This window comes from Haemorhous mexicanus, chromosome 8 (assembly GCF_027477595.1).
Source record: "Haemorhous mexicanus isolate bHaeMex1 chromosome 8, bHaeMex1.pri, whole genome shotgun sequence".
In the NCBI taxonomy this organism is placed as follows: domain Eukaryota; kingdom Metazoa; phylum Chordata; class Aves; order Passeriformes; family Fringillidae; genus Haemorhous; species Haemorhous mexicanus.
Window position 1 is genome coordinate 26,020,131 of NC_082348.1, and position 16,272 is coordinate 26,036,402.

The 16,272-nt window shown below is 42.2% G+C and overlaps 1 protein-coding gene across 4 annotated transcripts in view; it reads right to left on the bottom strand.

Moving 5' to 3' along the window:
• The window catches only part of PLEKHM3 (pleckstrin homology domain containing M3), a 92,091-nt gene that overhangs the window by 30,339 nt on the left and 45,480 nt on the right, over positions 1-16,272 (bottom strand). For all 4 annotated transcript variants that reach the window (XM_059853300.1, XM_059853299.1, XM_059853298.1 and 1 more), the window contains one exon: positions 15,370-15,433. In XM_059853300.1, the coding sequence (XP_059709283.1) occupies positions 15,370-15,433 (64 nt within the window). The remainder of the gene's footprint in view (positions 1-15,369; positions 15,434-16,272) is intronic.

Genomic DNA, 16,272 nt, shown 5'->3' on the forward strand with positions numbered 1-16,272 from the left:
AGAGAGGCTGCTGCATGAAATACGAAAAAGAAGCCATAGTTCAAGGCAGTGATACTGCTAACCTTCTAACAGATGGTCAGGAGCTAACTTAGCTCCCCAAGCTAGGGTTCGTTTTGCATTTTGAAGGAAGAAATATTTTGCTTGCAGACTCCACAGTTACAGAGGGGAGACACGGAAGTTGACAATATTCAATAAACAGAAAAAAAGAAACAGTGAAGCCACCCAGCTCGTGACAAGGCTACAGTCACCCTCCAAAAACCCACTTAGGCACCAACAGATGAAATGCACATACAAAGATAATAAATACAAATTTTCCAGAGAATTTTCCACAATGCATACAAATTTTCCAGAGAATTTTCATGCTCTAGCAGTCACCTCAGGCCACAGCTGCTCAGCTTAAAAATGCCAGGCTAAAGACACAGTGAAAACAACTCTAAATCTGAACTAATGTCACTGTCAGCAAGGATTTAAAAGTTAAATATCTGAATTGAAGCAACATTTTATATAATGTAACAGACACAATTATCATAATCTATTACCTTCCTAAGCACTGGGAGTGAATTTACAACTGCAAGGAACAAAATCTTTCCTGTGCTGGTTCACAGCCTAAGCAAGAGACATCGAGTGGGCAGCTGCCCTGAGGAGATGGTGTTATTTGTCCCTCTTTATTTATTTATTTGTGTGGCTTGTTGTAGCACTGTAGTGGGTGGGCTTGTTACTCTGGCCACTGCAGACACACAAGGAAGATGATATCTTCAAAGAGCCATGCATGCCAATTTTGCCATGTGAATTACAGGCCATTTTACTGCATTATAGGAGGAAGACAAAATGCAGCATCAAATTGATGTTATCACTGGTTTTAGCATCTGTAAATTTTGTGTTATTTTGTTTCATCAGAGACCTCAAGGCTGTGCACAGGATGATTTTTCCTTGCAGCCTTCTCCTTCCTGTTTGTAGCTAATAAGAATAAAATCCTCATCTCCATTCCTGCTAGGCAAGCAGAAAGGAAGATTCCTATTTGCTGTCCCAAGTCTACTTGGCTGTCTACTCACTGTCTTGTGGTAACAGTTGCACAGTGAATGCTTTATGGCTTGGGAAAAGGAGCACAGACCATCTCATCAAAGGTTTTAAAACTTCTCCTGTGATTGCCAGAGGTCCAGAGTCGGTCAGTTTAGATATCCCAGAACCATGATGGGACAGTCCCAGGATCTTCTCCCAGTTGTTGCTAGAATCTGATTTTGAGTTTCAAGGACACATAAGTGATAAAAGAATAGAAGTGTGATAGTCAAATGTAATGCATTATCCAGATATCATGGAAATTATGGGAGGAAAAGAAAGACCTCAAGAGGCTGTCTTGGCAGAGCCACCAATATTTACATCACTCTTTACAGCTGTATCTGTTCCTGAAGCCTTTCAGGGACGAAGACTTCACAGCCCCCATGCAGTCTAATGCAGTACAGGTCTGTTCTCACTGCTGGAGTCACTCCTAAGCTTTGACCTGAACCTTTCCTAAGAACATTTCAGTTTACAAAATAAATTTACAAAACAGAGAAACTGTGAAATCACACACTACAAGCTGCAGAAAAGTACACCACATTTCAGAAGTGTGGCAGCTTAGCATAAAACTAAGTTAAGAGTAGGACAAAGGAACAGAAACTGAAATTTTCACCCTTATCTCTTCAACATAGGGGATGTCTCAGCATACACCTGGCAAAGAATTAAAAATATATGCCTGTCTCTTAAAAAGAAAAAAAGCATCAAGCTTAAAATTTTGCTGAGTTCAGATTCTCTTCTACTTACAGCCCACATCAAGCAAGGTCTGTTTCTAATCCAAACTCTTTGCAGAGCAAGCAATTGTTTAATTGGTCAAAACTATGGGTGAGAGGTGGTTAATGATGGCATCCCAGTCAGCAAATGGCAGAGGGGACAATGCAGCTTTTTCTTCCTTAACTGGCCAAGGAATCCATCCCAACATCACTGTGGACACAGGGCCATGCTTATCACTGCTGTACTGAAATACCTTGGGGTACACTACTTGGTGACAACAGAAAGAAAACAGTTGTGTCCACAAGTCCAAAGCAAGTTGTGTCTTTGAACAGCCCCAGTGTTCAGATCAGAATCACTGTTCAACTCTCTGGATCAGGAAAAACATTTCTCTAAGCTTCCACAAGACAGAAAGCCATGGCTTTGCACACAGCTCCTGTGTGTGTCACATTAGGAATTGTATAAAAGCACACACCCACATGTACATACATAAAAGCCAGGCCCTGCCCTTAAAGCACTTACCATTTAAACCAGCAAAGCAAACACTGCTTTTTACAGTAACTGCCATATATCTTCCACCTGAAATGGGACAAGCTGTGCTTTGGAGGAGCCTCCCATACAGGTTCCCTGCCCATACTGCAGACCATCCCTCTGGCCAGAGTTTGGCTGCAGGTGCCAGGGCTGCCAGGAAGAGAGGAGAAACCAGGAAATCCAGCAGCTCCCTGCCCCACTGCCCAGCCTCCTGAACCCAGCTTGGGAAAGCTCAAGCTGTACTGAAGAGCAAGAGGGGAAGGCAGAGACTTGTCTGCAGCAATGGGAGAAACAAAAAGGGTACAATATCTCAACAGGTGCTGAAAGGGTGGTGGCACAATAATTTTAGATGACTTCTGAAACAGAGGCCTCTCATACAAGTCAATATTTTGAATAAAGGTAAATCAAACTTTCTTCTTGGTATATCCTTGTGTTCAGCTGGGGAGCACTATAATTCTGAAGAAACAAGTGCACAGAATAAGTGAGATGAGGGAAAATGCAGGGACTGCCAAACTGGCAGACAAGCCAACGTTGGCAAAGGCTGCCAGAGTCTGAGCAGTGGGAGGGCAGCACACATGCACTGGGTTATGTGTTTCCTCACTCACCAGGAAGAATAAGACAGGAGATAAAAGGCAGCAGTGGCTGTGCTACAAGTTGAAGTCCCTTTGGATACATCACATTATTATGATTATGAGGGCAATGTGTGATCAGTCAAAGTTTAACTCTTTGTCAGGAGGGCTGCTCACCCCCAGAGGTTTCCTGATCCTTCTATTCAAAGACTGGAAGTTACTCTTAGTTCCCTCACTCTATCAAGGAGATGTTTTCACAAACAAGCACACAGCCAGCTGTCCCCAGAGAACAACATCTGCAAAGGCCATAGACCAGAGCATCCACCAAGCCAGAGTGGCCCACCATGTGCAGAACAGGGCTATTGCTCACAGACAACTTTCAGAAGCAGCAGGTGCTGCCCAGGGGCCTGTGACCAGAGTCCCTGGGTCTGACCTTCACAAAGCATTTCTGAGCCCACAGCACAGCAAGAGAGGCAGTCCCCTCATCTCTGGCACACGCTGAGTTCCAGCTCTGTCCTGACCCCATCCCCCATCCTGGCTCCCTGGGCTGAGCACAGGGCTGGCACAAGCCCACCTCTGAAGGGCCCACTGCCCAGACCCAGCTGTGCCTCTCTGCAGCACAAACCCCCAGCCCCCATTACACACAGCAGAGAAGTCAGGTCACTTTTTCTTCTCTGTTCAGTCAACAAAAACTCCTTGTATGAGAACCTACTTACCAGCCTGAAGGAGGGCTGCACAAACCAGTCCCACGGGAGAGCAATGTAGTGAACATGGTGTTGCAATACATGTTTTCATATTAAAAACCAAGCTAGAAAAGTGGCCAAGGAACAGTGGCAGAACTTCTCAAGTCTGTTGAGAATTTTGACCCAGAGATGGTAACCTAAACTCATGACTTGTAATAACTTTGTCTGGGAAACAGAGCAAGGCCAAAAACTAGGCATGAAAAAACCCTATTACAGAACTAGAGTTTGTTCCTGAGAGTTGTTCAAAATACAAAATACATTAATAGAAGCCTCTGGCTGGGACTAACTGAAAAGCAATCACATGTTGACCAGACAAGGAAAGCATGGAAGACCCCTCCTAACTCAGACTGTCATTTCCACAGATGTAATAACCCAACAACTGTAGCAGGAACTAGGGGAGAGATGTGTAGAAACAAAAGGACAAATGAGTTTGCTGTAATCCACCAGCACTTCAAGTAACACCTGCAATAGCCTTCCACCCACCCAGGGGATCAGGGCCACAGAAATACCCAAACTTTGCCAGGAGATCATGGCCACATAAATCAGCACTGAAGTCTATCAGATATGATGAACTTTCTGAACAGGAAAGAAAAAACAGCACAGTTTTCAGACATTGCTGAGGTCAGAGAGTGTTTGTTTTGAGGGCAGGGCTCCTGTCAGCATTGCTAGATAAGAAGCAAAGGGTACTGAGTGAGACCTCCATCCCTGCAGGAGTCTATGTTATGAATCTGAGTGAGAGTCATCAAAACTCCTACCCTGTCTGTGCATTTTTACCAACTTCTAGGAGTGCAGTAGATGTTCACATAGAATGGAGATCATAAATACCTTTGATCACCTACATTAGGACTGTCAGAACAGACAGTAAAGGGAATACAGCTTGCTGATCTTTCAGATACACCATTTTGCTCAATGTGAGAAACTGCAAAGGTTAAGAAGTCTGGATTCTCAACAGTGTCATGGTATATTACAACCACATAAAGTGTTTCTGGATTAAAATACATTTTAAATTAAATTTGCCACTCTGAGTAATTCCTACCATATGATAATAAAAGAAAAATCTGACACAGTCTAAACAAAAAATCCCTTATTAAGATTCAAGATAATGGACAATCAACAGATGAGGGATATTTTAACAGAAGCTATCCAGAATCTAAGAGTAGGAAGATAAATCTACACACATCTTTGGGTAGATATTCTGCCAGCTCTGGCACAAGGGGCAATCAGCCAGAGGCATCATGTAAGAGTGTGCCTGTAAACACTGTCAGTTCACTGTGGCTAAGTGATCAGGGAATAAACACTGAGATGGGAACTCGTGAAATGAGCCCAGTGCTGCTGAATCCTCAGACTGAGACCTGCAATTTCCTCAGGTATCAGAAGCACTGGAGGAAACTCTGGTTATTATCCTCATAAAGGAGAACCTGCTGCTACTGCTCTGCCTAAGAGCCTGGCCACCAGGGTTAAGTATTTCAGGTAAAGTGGTGAAAATACTGTAAAACTCAGGTTCTGTATTCCTGCCACTGTGAGACAAGCTAAATTTGCCAAATGGCTTTGTGACCCCACCCTTGTAAATCAGTTTGTTAATCATTATCGTCATAGAGGTGATAAAGTTGTTTTATGAGCCAACACTGAAGCAGTAACATTAACTACTTATGCAGGGACTGGTGTATTTCTCTGCAGATAACATTTATTAGAAGGCACTCTCTTTAAAGACACAGCTTTGCTTCATAACCTTCTTTTGAAGCACAGAGCAATCTGTTGCTCTTATTCCTCCAGTCTGATCTACATGTCAGACACAAGTGATGCCTGGAGGGTATGGGTTAAGTGATATGAAATCCCTAAAACACCTTGAACTACAGGTTCAAATCTAAACTGGGTTGTCCTGGCCTCTCCTCCTGACAGAAGAAAATTTATGATTATTTCTCAAGGCCAGACACACACTTGGCTCTATCTGAGACAGACATAGACAGAATTTGCCAGGAGGCACTGACGCAATGCAGAAGAGACATGAAAGGCCAAGAGGCACTGAGAAAATAGAAGGGGTGGTGGACATGAAACTCATTCATGATCCCCAATTACATAAATTGAAGAGACAGAAAGTACTTTAATTCACAGGAATAATGTCACAGGCATGTCTGGCAGAAGGAACCTACCTGAAAGAGCAGTCAACAATTGTGGACAGCTTTCCACCATCCTCTGCAGAAAAGGTTTCTGCCCCCATTGGTTGTTTTCTTTCTACCTTTCCAGAAACAGCTTGTCAATCATGCCTTTTCCTAACAAATTCAGAGGTAAGCTCCAGCTCTGCCTGGACTTTAAAGCACCACAGAGAATATGCTTCCTGGACTGAATGAAAGGCAGATAAAATATCCTGAAGAGATTGTCTTCAATTCACCACTTGGATGCTCACTACCCTCCAAATTCCACCAGTGGAAGCTCTGTGGAGGAGGACTAAACATTCAATAATCTTTCTTCACCTCCAAGATAGATGAGAAATATGCTTTTAAAGGAGCTACCAATGATACAAGAAAACAGGTCTAAAAAAAAACACCTTTAGAAACATCCAGTTTGTTCCTCACCCTCCAGCACAACCAAAATGACTGTCTGACTTCCTTAAAAACTTCTCACCAGAGAGATACCACAACAGTCCAGTGTGCAGAACTGGAAAGTTTTTCCCAATGCCTGCCTCAGATCTTTTGCTGCAGTCAGGATCTTTGCACTCTACCTCCTATCCTTACATTGCAACATCTAGTTCAGAAAGCATTTTCTGACAAATTCTCTTATCTGTCACAGGTAATCTTTGTCACAAGTCAGGACAAGCAAAAGTGGACTGGGGGTGTAGGAAAAATACAATGATTGCCTTTCCCTATTTGTTTACTGGATAACAAGCAGGTATTTTCTGCCTTCATTAAACATGCAAGCTGGGCATTAAAGCTGAAATGGTAAATGCAAGCTCTGCCCCAGGAAGATTTCAGTGGGGTCAGGACTTCTGTGATAAAAACACAGACTTGGAAACAAGTGTGCTACAATATGCTTAGCTAAGGATAATACAAGTTGCAGAGAAAATAAAGGGAAAACATTCTCTGGCTGGGAAGTTCCCACTCATTTATATCTAGGGAACAGACAATGCTTGTGGACTGCTAATTTCCTTGAGGATTTTTTCTCTTCCGTTGGCCAGATTCTTAACACCACAAATTCTCATTATAATTTCAATGCACAATTAATCTTTAGTTCAGAGGAAAAGGAAATGGAAGGAGGAAGGATGATCATGAGGTAAAAGTTGCAGAGAGGCAGATACCAGATCTTTTGTGCAATAAACTAATCTGCTGGCTTTCCTTGCTCCATTTTGACTCCCAGTCACCTCTTTCAGACTGCCTGTCGTGTTTATTTAAATTACAAGTGATTTAAGGGAAGAATGATCTCTTACTATTTGTGTACATGCACACTACAGTCAGTCACTGTGCACTGCCATACAAGAAATTAAAAAAGACTACAGCAGTAACTTCAGTTGCGACAGGCATGCTACGGGCCACAATCCCAGCTCCCAACAGCAAGAGTGATACCACCCCACCCTCTCCCTCCTCTTCCCTTACACCTTCCACAGGTCCCTCTCTGTCCCAAAAGCCTGTTCAGCCTGTGGTACAGGTGACAGCAGGGTGGGCAGAGCAGGTGAGCCAGGGACTCTGTTCACCCACTGCTGACACCAGCGCGCATTGTGCTGCACTAACTCGTCACGCAGGGCAGAGAGCAACCCGAAAGGAAACCCTGCAATAAACACTGCAAAGAACAAAAAGAACCCCACAAAACCAGCTGCCAAATAAATCAAACTAAAGCAGAGGAAACTAAAGGAGTGAGATTGGAATAAACAGAAATCAGAAGCCCCCTTTGACTTGTTTGCATCAGGCAGTCTGTGCTGGTGGCAGAGCCATTTGCTGTTCACAGTCCTTCCGGACTATGAACCCCTAAATATGTTTCACTTTAATTTGCTATTAGAGAGATACTCCACAAATTAGCCCCTAACTAAAACAGGCACTGGGAAGAGGAAGAATTACAAGGTCAAGAACAAACACTGCTAATCTCTGCCAAGCACAGATAGGCAGGGGGCGAGGTGAAGATGGAGTTTTATGTTGGCTGGGGGAGAGGAAAAACAAACGGGTGACAGTTCAAGCCAATTTATAGCAGGAGACAGAGAGGATGACAAGGTTCCTCCAAGCCCTCCCCCACTCTTCTCACTGAAAGCAAGAAATGCCTGAAATTTCAGCAGGTCTCTGGATGCAAGCTGACACAAGTGAAGAGAAGATGGAATTGTCTCAGTATAAACAACAGGCCTGGAAATCACCTGTGCCAGCTCTGCAACAAGTCTCACACTCACTGTGTTTCAATTGTCTTTCCTCCTTTCTCCTTCCCTCAAGGTTTCCAGGCAGCTACATGTCAATTTTGTCACACCCCAAGTTCTCCTGATCTTGTTGCAGGGAAGAATTATAGGTTGTTTTAAGGAAAAGGCATTCAAGCAAAGGTTAAAGGCTGTTTTAATCAAACAAGGTTGAACGAGTACCAGGAATTTGGCTGGTAGAAAACAGAAAGCACATTACTGAGCTTAAAAACATACGTGACTCTAAATACAGAAGCAAATATGCATTCAGGTAGAGAGTATATATATACACTTTTTTTTAAGATTAAGCAAGCAATTGCATGCAGAGATATTAACTGACTCTACATGCCCACTGAGCAAAATGCTATTTCATGAGTGATAGCACAAAATTAGAAACTTTCCTGCCTTGCATAGGACTGGATCTGGTCATTTTAAGGAGGAGTCCTCTGAAGGATTTTAGAACAAGAAAGCAACATACCAAGAAAAAGGCTAGGGCTACTCTGAAAAAAAACCTCTGGGAGTACAAAGTATATTTAAAAGCAAAATTTTAAAAAAATGTTCTTCTCTCATCCAAGCAGGTAGCCCTGAGACACTATTTTATTTCTTGGGAAATCTGTTTTTTCAGGATGTTAGTCCTGAAGGAACACCCAGCTGGCTCTCCCAAATCATCATTTTGAGTGAGGTAGAGCAATGAGTTCAGAGCCCAATCTTTCACACTGCTAACCCACATCTCCAGTAGTGAGCTTTTCATTCTGCACAGCAGAAAATAACAGAAGAAACCTGTTCAGCACAAGGCAGCAGAAAAAAAGGTAACTTATATTGCTGCTGCTGCTTCTACAGGCTGAAAAAAAAATTTAAAATATCTCTGGAGATCTCAACTCAAAAGCTCCTGTGAATCCCTGACACCGCTACTGGGTCATTTTAAATTGAGTTTCATTCTAAAAAGCCACACTTAGCCCAAGAGGGCTAGATTACATATTCACAAGGAAAAGGACTACAAGTATTTCAGAAGGACTACAAGTATTTAATAAACCCTGCTAAAAATTCTGGTTTCATGCAGTGCTGGAACCAGTCCTGCTATTAAAAATATCTACTAAAGATCTTGCTAGATCTCTAGACTTGCCTGCAATACCTAGTTCAGATGAACTTGTCTTCCTGAGAGCCACCTGCCAAAATGCTCCTAACCAGCTCTCATGCCCTGGCCTGGCTGGCTCTGCCATGCTCTCTGCCTGAGAGCCACTCTGAATGACAGCAACTCCCTTCCCTGGCAGAGCTGAGGTAAAAAGGAAACGCCAGTGCACACTGCCATTACCACTGATTGTAAGCAGAGCTGTCAGCACTTTGAGAATTACACACACACAGGAATATCAGCTAACCTGAAGCTTCCTGTTCTCCTAAAAGGCAGCTCAGTACTGGCAACCTCCAGGGAGTGACAAAAATAAATGATGTGCCAGGTGCTTTAGGATGACCCTGCTTGAGCAGGGAGGTTGGACCAGATGACACACTGCGGTGTTACCAACCTCACCCATTCTGTGACTCAGTGATAAAGGAGCCACAGCCACAGGAAAGTAGACAAGCTGTTTAACTGCTGCTTTGCTATCAGATCTTTTAATATTGATGAAGACAGATATTGTGTGTTTTTTCCATCTTAGGACTATTTTGATATTCCTCTGCTAATATACTTAGTTTAGAACACTGTCAATCAGGCACAGCTCATAAAGACAGCTATTAACATTAGGCCACTGTGGTCTAAGATGCATCCTCACATAGTTCATGTAGACAGCTATCTGGTATTATCACACTGGTAGTAACACACTGCAGGACTTACACCTCTGTCACACATGCTGTGTCAACCCTTGCTTGGGAGGCTGGAGCTGTGAATTGATGTTTTCCCAACAGTGCTGAACTCTGAACTGTGGCTGCTATGGCACAGATGATTTGCCTGGCATTTTGCTGCCCTTGTTGAGCACAGTCAGTTCCCACAGAGAACTGTGACAGAAAAATCTTCAGTCATCTCAGCATAGCCAGGCCTGCCCAAAACCTCACTCTCCTTCTCATTTTCCACCTCCTGCCCCTTAAGCAGATAAAGGGCTTGCCTAAAATTAAAAGAATTTGCTGGTACAGCTACATAGGTAAACCTCTTTGGTAAATAGAAGCTTAAGATGATACAGCTTATACTGAATCACTGAATGACACAAATGACAGCAACAGACTCTCTCATTGATATAACTCAGTTTGCACTCATGATTTCACAGGCTCAGCCACATACACCACGAGCAGGAGGGTGTTTGTCATGTACCTAATTCAGTAATACTTCTGAAACTACAGCAAGCCCAAAGGATGTTAGCCACACCACATTTTTTTCAATCAATACAGCCACATGCACAGGCTCCAGGTGGGTTAGAGGCTCCATCCCATCCTTTTACTGTATCAATAAAAAGGAACTGCTGGGCAGGGACACCACCCCTGATGGGCTTGGAATTCATCAGGCTCTATGTTACAAATCTATACTAAGCATCTATCAGCAATGGGATGAGGACTGAGTTCTCAGAAAAGAAGTTTACTTCTAAAAAAAAAAACAAGTAAAAGGCAAAAGAAGTCCATATCTTGCTTTCTTTGCTATTGCTGGGACTGATGAAACAATTTGTCTAAATCAACCTAAAGCTTTGCATGTACAAAAAACAGTAGAAAGAGCATCTCTGATCCACTCCTTCAGTTCTGTCTAGGAGGTGCAATGAAAGTACAGCATGGGTTAAAAGCCTGGAGGAGTGAAGGAGATCTAATGATTTCTTTGCTCTTCTAAGACTTTCTAATCCTAATCTAACAACATATTAGGCTCAAATCAGGTAGAACTTTCGTTTCATTGAAGCTCATTTTTATTCCCCACACTCTTGTTAGGGAGCCTTATATGCAGAAAAGCTTGACCAGAAACATTAAGGTTTCCCAGTGAGGAATGCTTCTGTGAGACCAGCAGTCCAGCAAGCCCAAAATGCTCCCAGGAACTGTAATCAGTGCTGTGTGTAATCAGTGCTCCAAACGTCAGAGGAAGATGAAATCATTGATCTGTCTGTCAGTAGGGGAGACATCTTCCTAATCCCTTCAGTGTAGTATGTCTAGTCTGAAATCCTATAATCCCTTTATTTTATGTACTGTAACTGAGGATATTCTCATTATGGATACTTAATCCTCTCAAAGATGATACATTTCTGGCCTCAGTGACACTATTGTGGCATTAAACTCCTCATACTCACTGTGTTTTGCAGAGAAGCATTTCCATTAAGGATTCCATTGGACTTTTATGCATCCCTCATACTCACTGTGTGATCTGTGCCATATCATTGTGAGAACAGGGCTCTCCTGTTCATCCTTTCTCTGCACTGTTCTTCACATTATCTGTAGGTTCATCTACAGGTAGTCAGGAAAGCTGATCTGAAGGCACTAATGTTTTAACTAAATTTCAACAGATTAGTTTATCTACAACGTTAAAATGGACAAATTATACTACATTAAATCCCTGTATGGACATACACATTCAGAATGAAAATGGCCTTAATGCAATTTATGTCACTTTGCTTGCAAAGTAGATGGAGATAAACCAAATGAAAGCCACTTATATTTTGAATAACAGTATTTACACAGTGATTTAAAGTAATTCAACTCGTCTTTTTAAATTCCCATATTTTGTCACTTCATTATTTTTCCCTGAGTGTTCCTGTATAAACAAATCTTCAAATTACCATCTTTTTAAATCTCCCATCTTGCTCACAATTTCCATCCTTGGCATCCACTAATTTTCGCCCTTATGTGGATCCTTTTCATTTTACTGTATCTTTAGAGTTGGTATAACCAGGATGAAATAATTGGCACAATTAAGAGAGTTTCTACAGTAAGAACCATCAGAGAATCACAGAATGTGTAAGCTGAAAGGGCCCACAGTGGGGCATCTGGACCACCCTCCCTGCTCAAGCAGGGTTATCCCAGAGCATGTGGCACAGATCTGTGTCCAGAGAGGGAAAACTCCACAACCTGTGGCAACAGGTTCCCATGCATGGTCACTGCACAATAAAGTTCTTCCTCATGTTCAGGTGGAACTTCCTGTGCATCACTGCAATAAATTCTGTGCACTTGTGTATCTTGTTATTTAACATTTAAAAAAAGGCAAGACATGAGTTAACTCTCTATGGATGAACCATCTGAATTTAGAAATCACTACAATAGTGCCTTCTAGTCTTTTACTTCAAAAGCTCCCATCAACATATTATGTAGTGTGAGGAGCCAAAATTACTTTTCATAAGAAATACAAGACTCTTGTCTGAGTCAACTTTGGTCCAAACCAATATTTAACAGTGTAAAAACTGTCAGTTTCAATACAAGCAGCACCATAATCACATCTGTAAAATCTAAATGGACAGTTTTTAACTCCTGTTGCATGAATTCTGTCCATTTATGCACAAAAGTATTAGCAATGTCAGCAGAGAAGAGTTCACACCTCCAGCAGGTTTAGGATGAAAATATCCTGGACTGTAACAGCACATCATGGCCTATAAAATGAATCCATTTTTCCAGTATACTATGTCTGCTAACACCAGCAAATTCAGGAGTGAATACTTGCTTCCTAGCAAGTGAAGATCTCCCTCTTGAAAGCTTTAATTGACTGGAATAACCCTGGATATACTGCCTAAGAGAGATGCAGAGGGTTATGGGTGCTGCAGGGCAGATGACACGAGGCTGCAAAGACAAACAGGAGCAGCCAATGAGGCAGACCAGGCAAGCTGGGGGGTTTGTGCCTGTTAAATCACACCTGGTGTTTCTGCCTATTCAGTCTGAACACACCTCATCAGCTATCTCATCTGCTGACACCAGGATTCTAAGAACATCTACCCCACAGGAATGCCCACAGATAGACTTCTGTAAACTTTAATGTAGCCCCTGGGGCCTTGGGCTGCAGCAAAACCTTCTGGAGTCCATTTGTGAGTACATACAAATAAGCACTGTCACTTGCTGCCTCTTTGGTTACTCACATCTGACTACAAGCATTTGTTAACAATACAAGTACTAGCAAAAACCACTGCCTCACCAGGATTTGGGAAATTTCTAAAAGTAAGGCCACTTTGTTCCAATTTTTTTTTCACTCTGCTTTTAACCTCACAGTAAAGTCTCCCCCACTAGAGCCCTATCCAAATGGATCCAAGTGACAACCATCCCCAGACCAGCAGATAGCCCAAGTATATACTCTGCTAGACTCATAATATCTAGGCCCTGTTAGACTTGGAAAGAGATTGATAGTGGATTTTATTTGAGAGTAGTATTATAAGCTGCTTCATCTACTGGCAACAGGCATTTCAACCTTTTTGCAATGAAGAACAGACCCTCAAACCCAATTTTTGAAACTCAGCTGCTAGGTAGGAAACAACCATGTTTTCTAGGATCTTTAAAGGGAACTTGGCCAGGAAGCAAATCAGAATTGAGCTGGGACTAACCAGGGTAAAGGTTGCTTATATCTGCAGATTACCCCTCTCTGCTTTTCTAATTCACTCACCATGCCTTATCTTTCCATTAATCTTTAATAAACCTTTTAGTTAATTCCCCAAACACATGCAATCTACATGACAGCAGGAAACAGTGCAAAAGCAGTCCATGGATACGAGGAAATAGGCAGCAGAGGAATCAAAAGGAGGAAAAACTTTCAGGATTAAAACTACTCAAACTGCAGGTCAGAGGAAAATGATGAGCAACTGGGAGAAAGCAGCAGTAAGGGCCAAAGCAGACAGGAGGGAGGGGCTGGTAAGGGTATGAGTATTTATCTGACCATTGGATTCATTCTCTCATTGGGCCCTCCTCTCTTTTCCACTCTGGATCCACTTTGACAAAAACAGGCAATCAGATTTCAAACTTGGAGCCTCTGAAATGTGGAAAACCCTCTCCATGCTTACAACAAGGATATAGCTCGATTAAAAGGTAAATGTAATTTAACCCACCCCAGCAGCAATGATAATCAAATTATATTGCCTCTAAACATGATAAGTTTGGGACTGGGAGCCTCAGGGGAAGAGAAGGTGTCTTGCAAACACAAACACAAAGCAACATGTTATAGGAAAGTGCTAAATCAATGCATGAATTATGACTTCTACCCTCCTTCTCTCCCCCAGGGTGCTTGATAAGCTGCTGCTTGCTTCTAAAATATCTACTACCAATGTTAGGAACTGATTAAGCAGCTTACAAAGCACTGGGGGCTAATATACAGGCCCACCAGGGAGACTGCAGCTCTGGAGTTAAGTAGCTTGCTTTTTCATGGCTTGATTATTAAAGATGAGATAGCAGAACATGCTGAAAAGATGTGGAAACAGTTTCAGACCTCAGGCAACTGGCCTTTTTATTTTATATATGGAATCATTTCTAGCCTGTGATTTTACCAGCCAACAAAAGCCACGTTTCCTGTTGTTCTGTAGTCTCCAGCTCTGAGGGGCACCTGAACCACCTCAACCTAATGTGTCAACTGAACATCCAGAGCTGACTATGCTACTCTTATCCTGCAAAAAAAAGGCACCACTAGAGAAGGGAAACACAGGTGAAAGAAGCTTAAAATACTGTTTTACACGCCACTGGCAGCAGCATTAGTGAGAACACAGAGGTGCCCAGGTCAGCCAGCACATGTCACCTCATTGCTTCCTCCCCTGTGCATCTGAGCTTTGCAGCACACTCACCTTAGATTCCCTATTCTCCCCTTTTCAGCTCTTTTTTCCAAATTCTTCTCATTTAATCTGCTACAGAATAAAATTCTGCTGTTTGGGTAAATGTACTTCAAGGTTCTTGCTCAGCTGAATCAATAACAATGCAAAGACAAATTCTGCTGGCACATTACCTCTTCCCTGGTCACATCTGTCATGGTAACACTGCCTGGCTCAGCTCTGTGTAGTAGGCTGGCTTAGGTTTGGGGGGAAGGGGGGGTGGGGGTTAGCTTCCACCCTGCCCCTTCCTCATGGCCATGCTCAGCAGATTTGTAAATAATCATGTTGCATTAGGGACTTTACAAACTTCAAAATTCCTGAACAACTACTCTTTCAAGCAAAGAAATAAATACTACTTGTCACCTATGGGCTGAGACTGATGAGAATTTATTGAGCAGATGACAAATTTCTCATAGCAAAGTTCTCTTTACAGACTGCAGTTTTCTTTCCCAGTCTCTTTCCATCCCTATTTGAACAGTGGTGCTTTAGGCTTTCATCCCTAATCCATGCCACTGTTAACCCATTTTTGTACTAAATTACAAACCACAGACACAGCTGGGAAGTACAGGTATTTATGCTATGAATAGCTAGAAGGGAAATGTACAATTAGCTCTGGAGGTGAGAACAGGCTCCATGTGTAGCAGGTAGAATAAACCACAGACACTCACCTGCTGAAGGTCTGCCAGAGAATAAAGATGGATTTGTTGAAGAAGATACTCTCTGGGAAAGATCCTGAAAGAGACAAATGGGTATGTGTCACACCTTTTTGACTGGGAAACTCCAAAGCTTACTCTCCCCACCAAATAAGAGCAGAACAGTGATGGTAGAGAGAAAGAAACTACAATTATATCACCCTCTAAGCATCACCTGTTTTTACAGTTTTTTGCATGGGCACAATAGTCCCACAATAAGAAAAATTTCTGTGCCAGTGTCATTCTCATATTGTCAGGTCATATACTGAGACATCAACAGCCACTGAAAGCTCTTGCTGACCACAGACAATGATTCTTTAAACAATTAATGCAGCAATAAAAATAAATAATGCAAACAACACATTAGAAGTATTTCCTATGGTCTGAGACAAGATTCTGGTCTGCTACAAAGCTGTAACACTTAGTTTCACATGTGATTTATGGTTTTGTAACTGAAATAACTATATTGGGGAAAAAGGCCATGCAGATACTGTTCTTCCAACATCAAGTTGACTGATACCAATTCCCCTTTCCATACAGAACTATATGTATTGGTATAGACTCTATAATGACTTACTTAAGAAAGCAATATTTACCTTACCATTGCTTATGTACTGACAGACCTGGTAAGTAAAGCTAAATTACAGGAAAGTGAACAGAGAAGAGATGCCCTAATTAGACTGATTGGCAGTAAAGAGAAAAACTGGGTTAATATAACATCACAGAGGGAAAAAAAGGACATTGGAGCGTTAAGTGGATATTAACTAAAAACGTTTATGAAAACATTTGTATCTGCTATAAAGATGTCAGGAACAGAAAAAGAACATCTATCTTTGTGTGCATGCACAGAGAAGATGCAACAACATAACCAGCTAAACC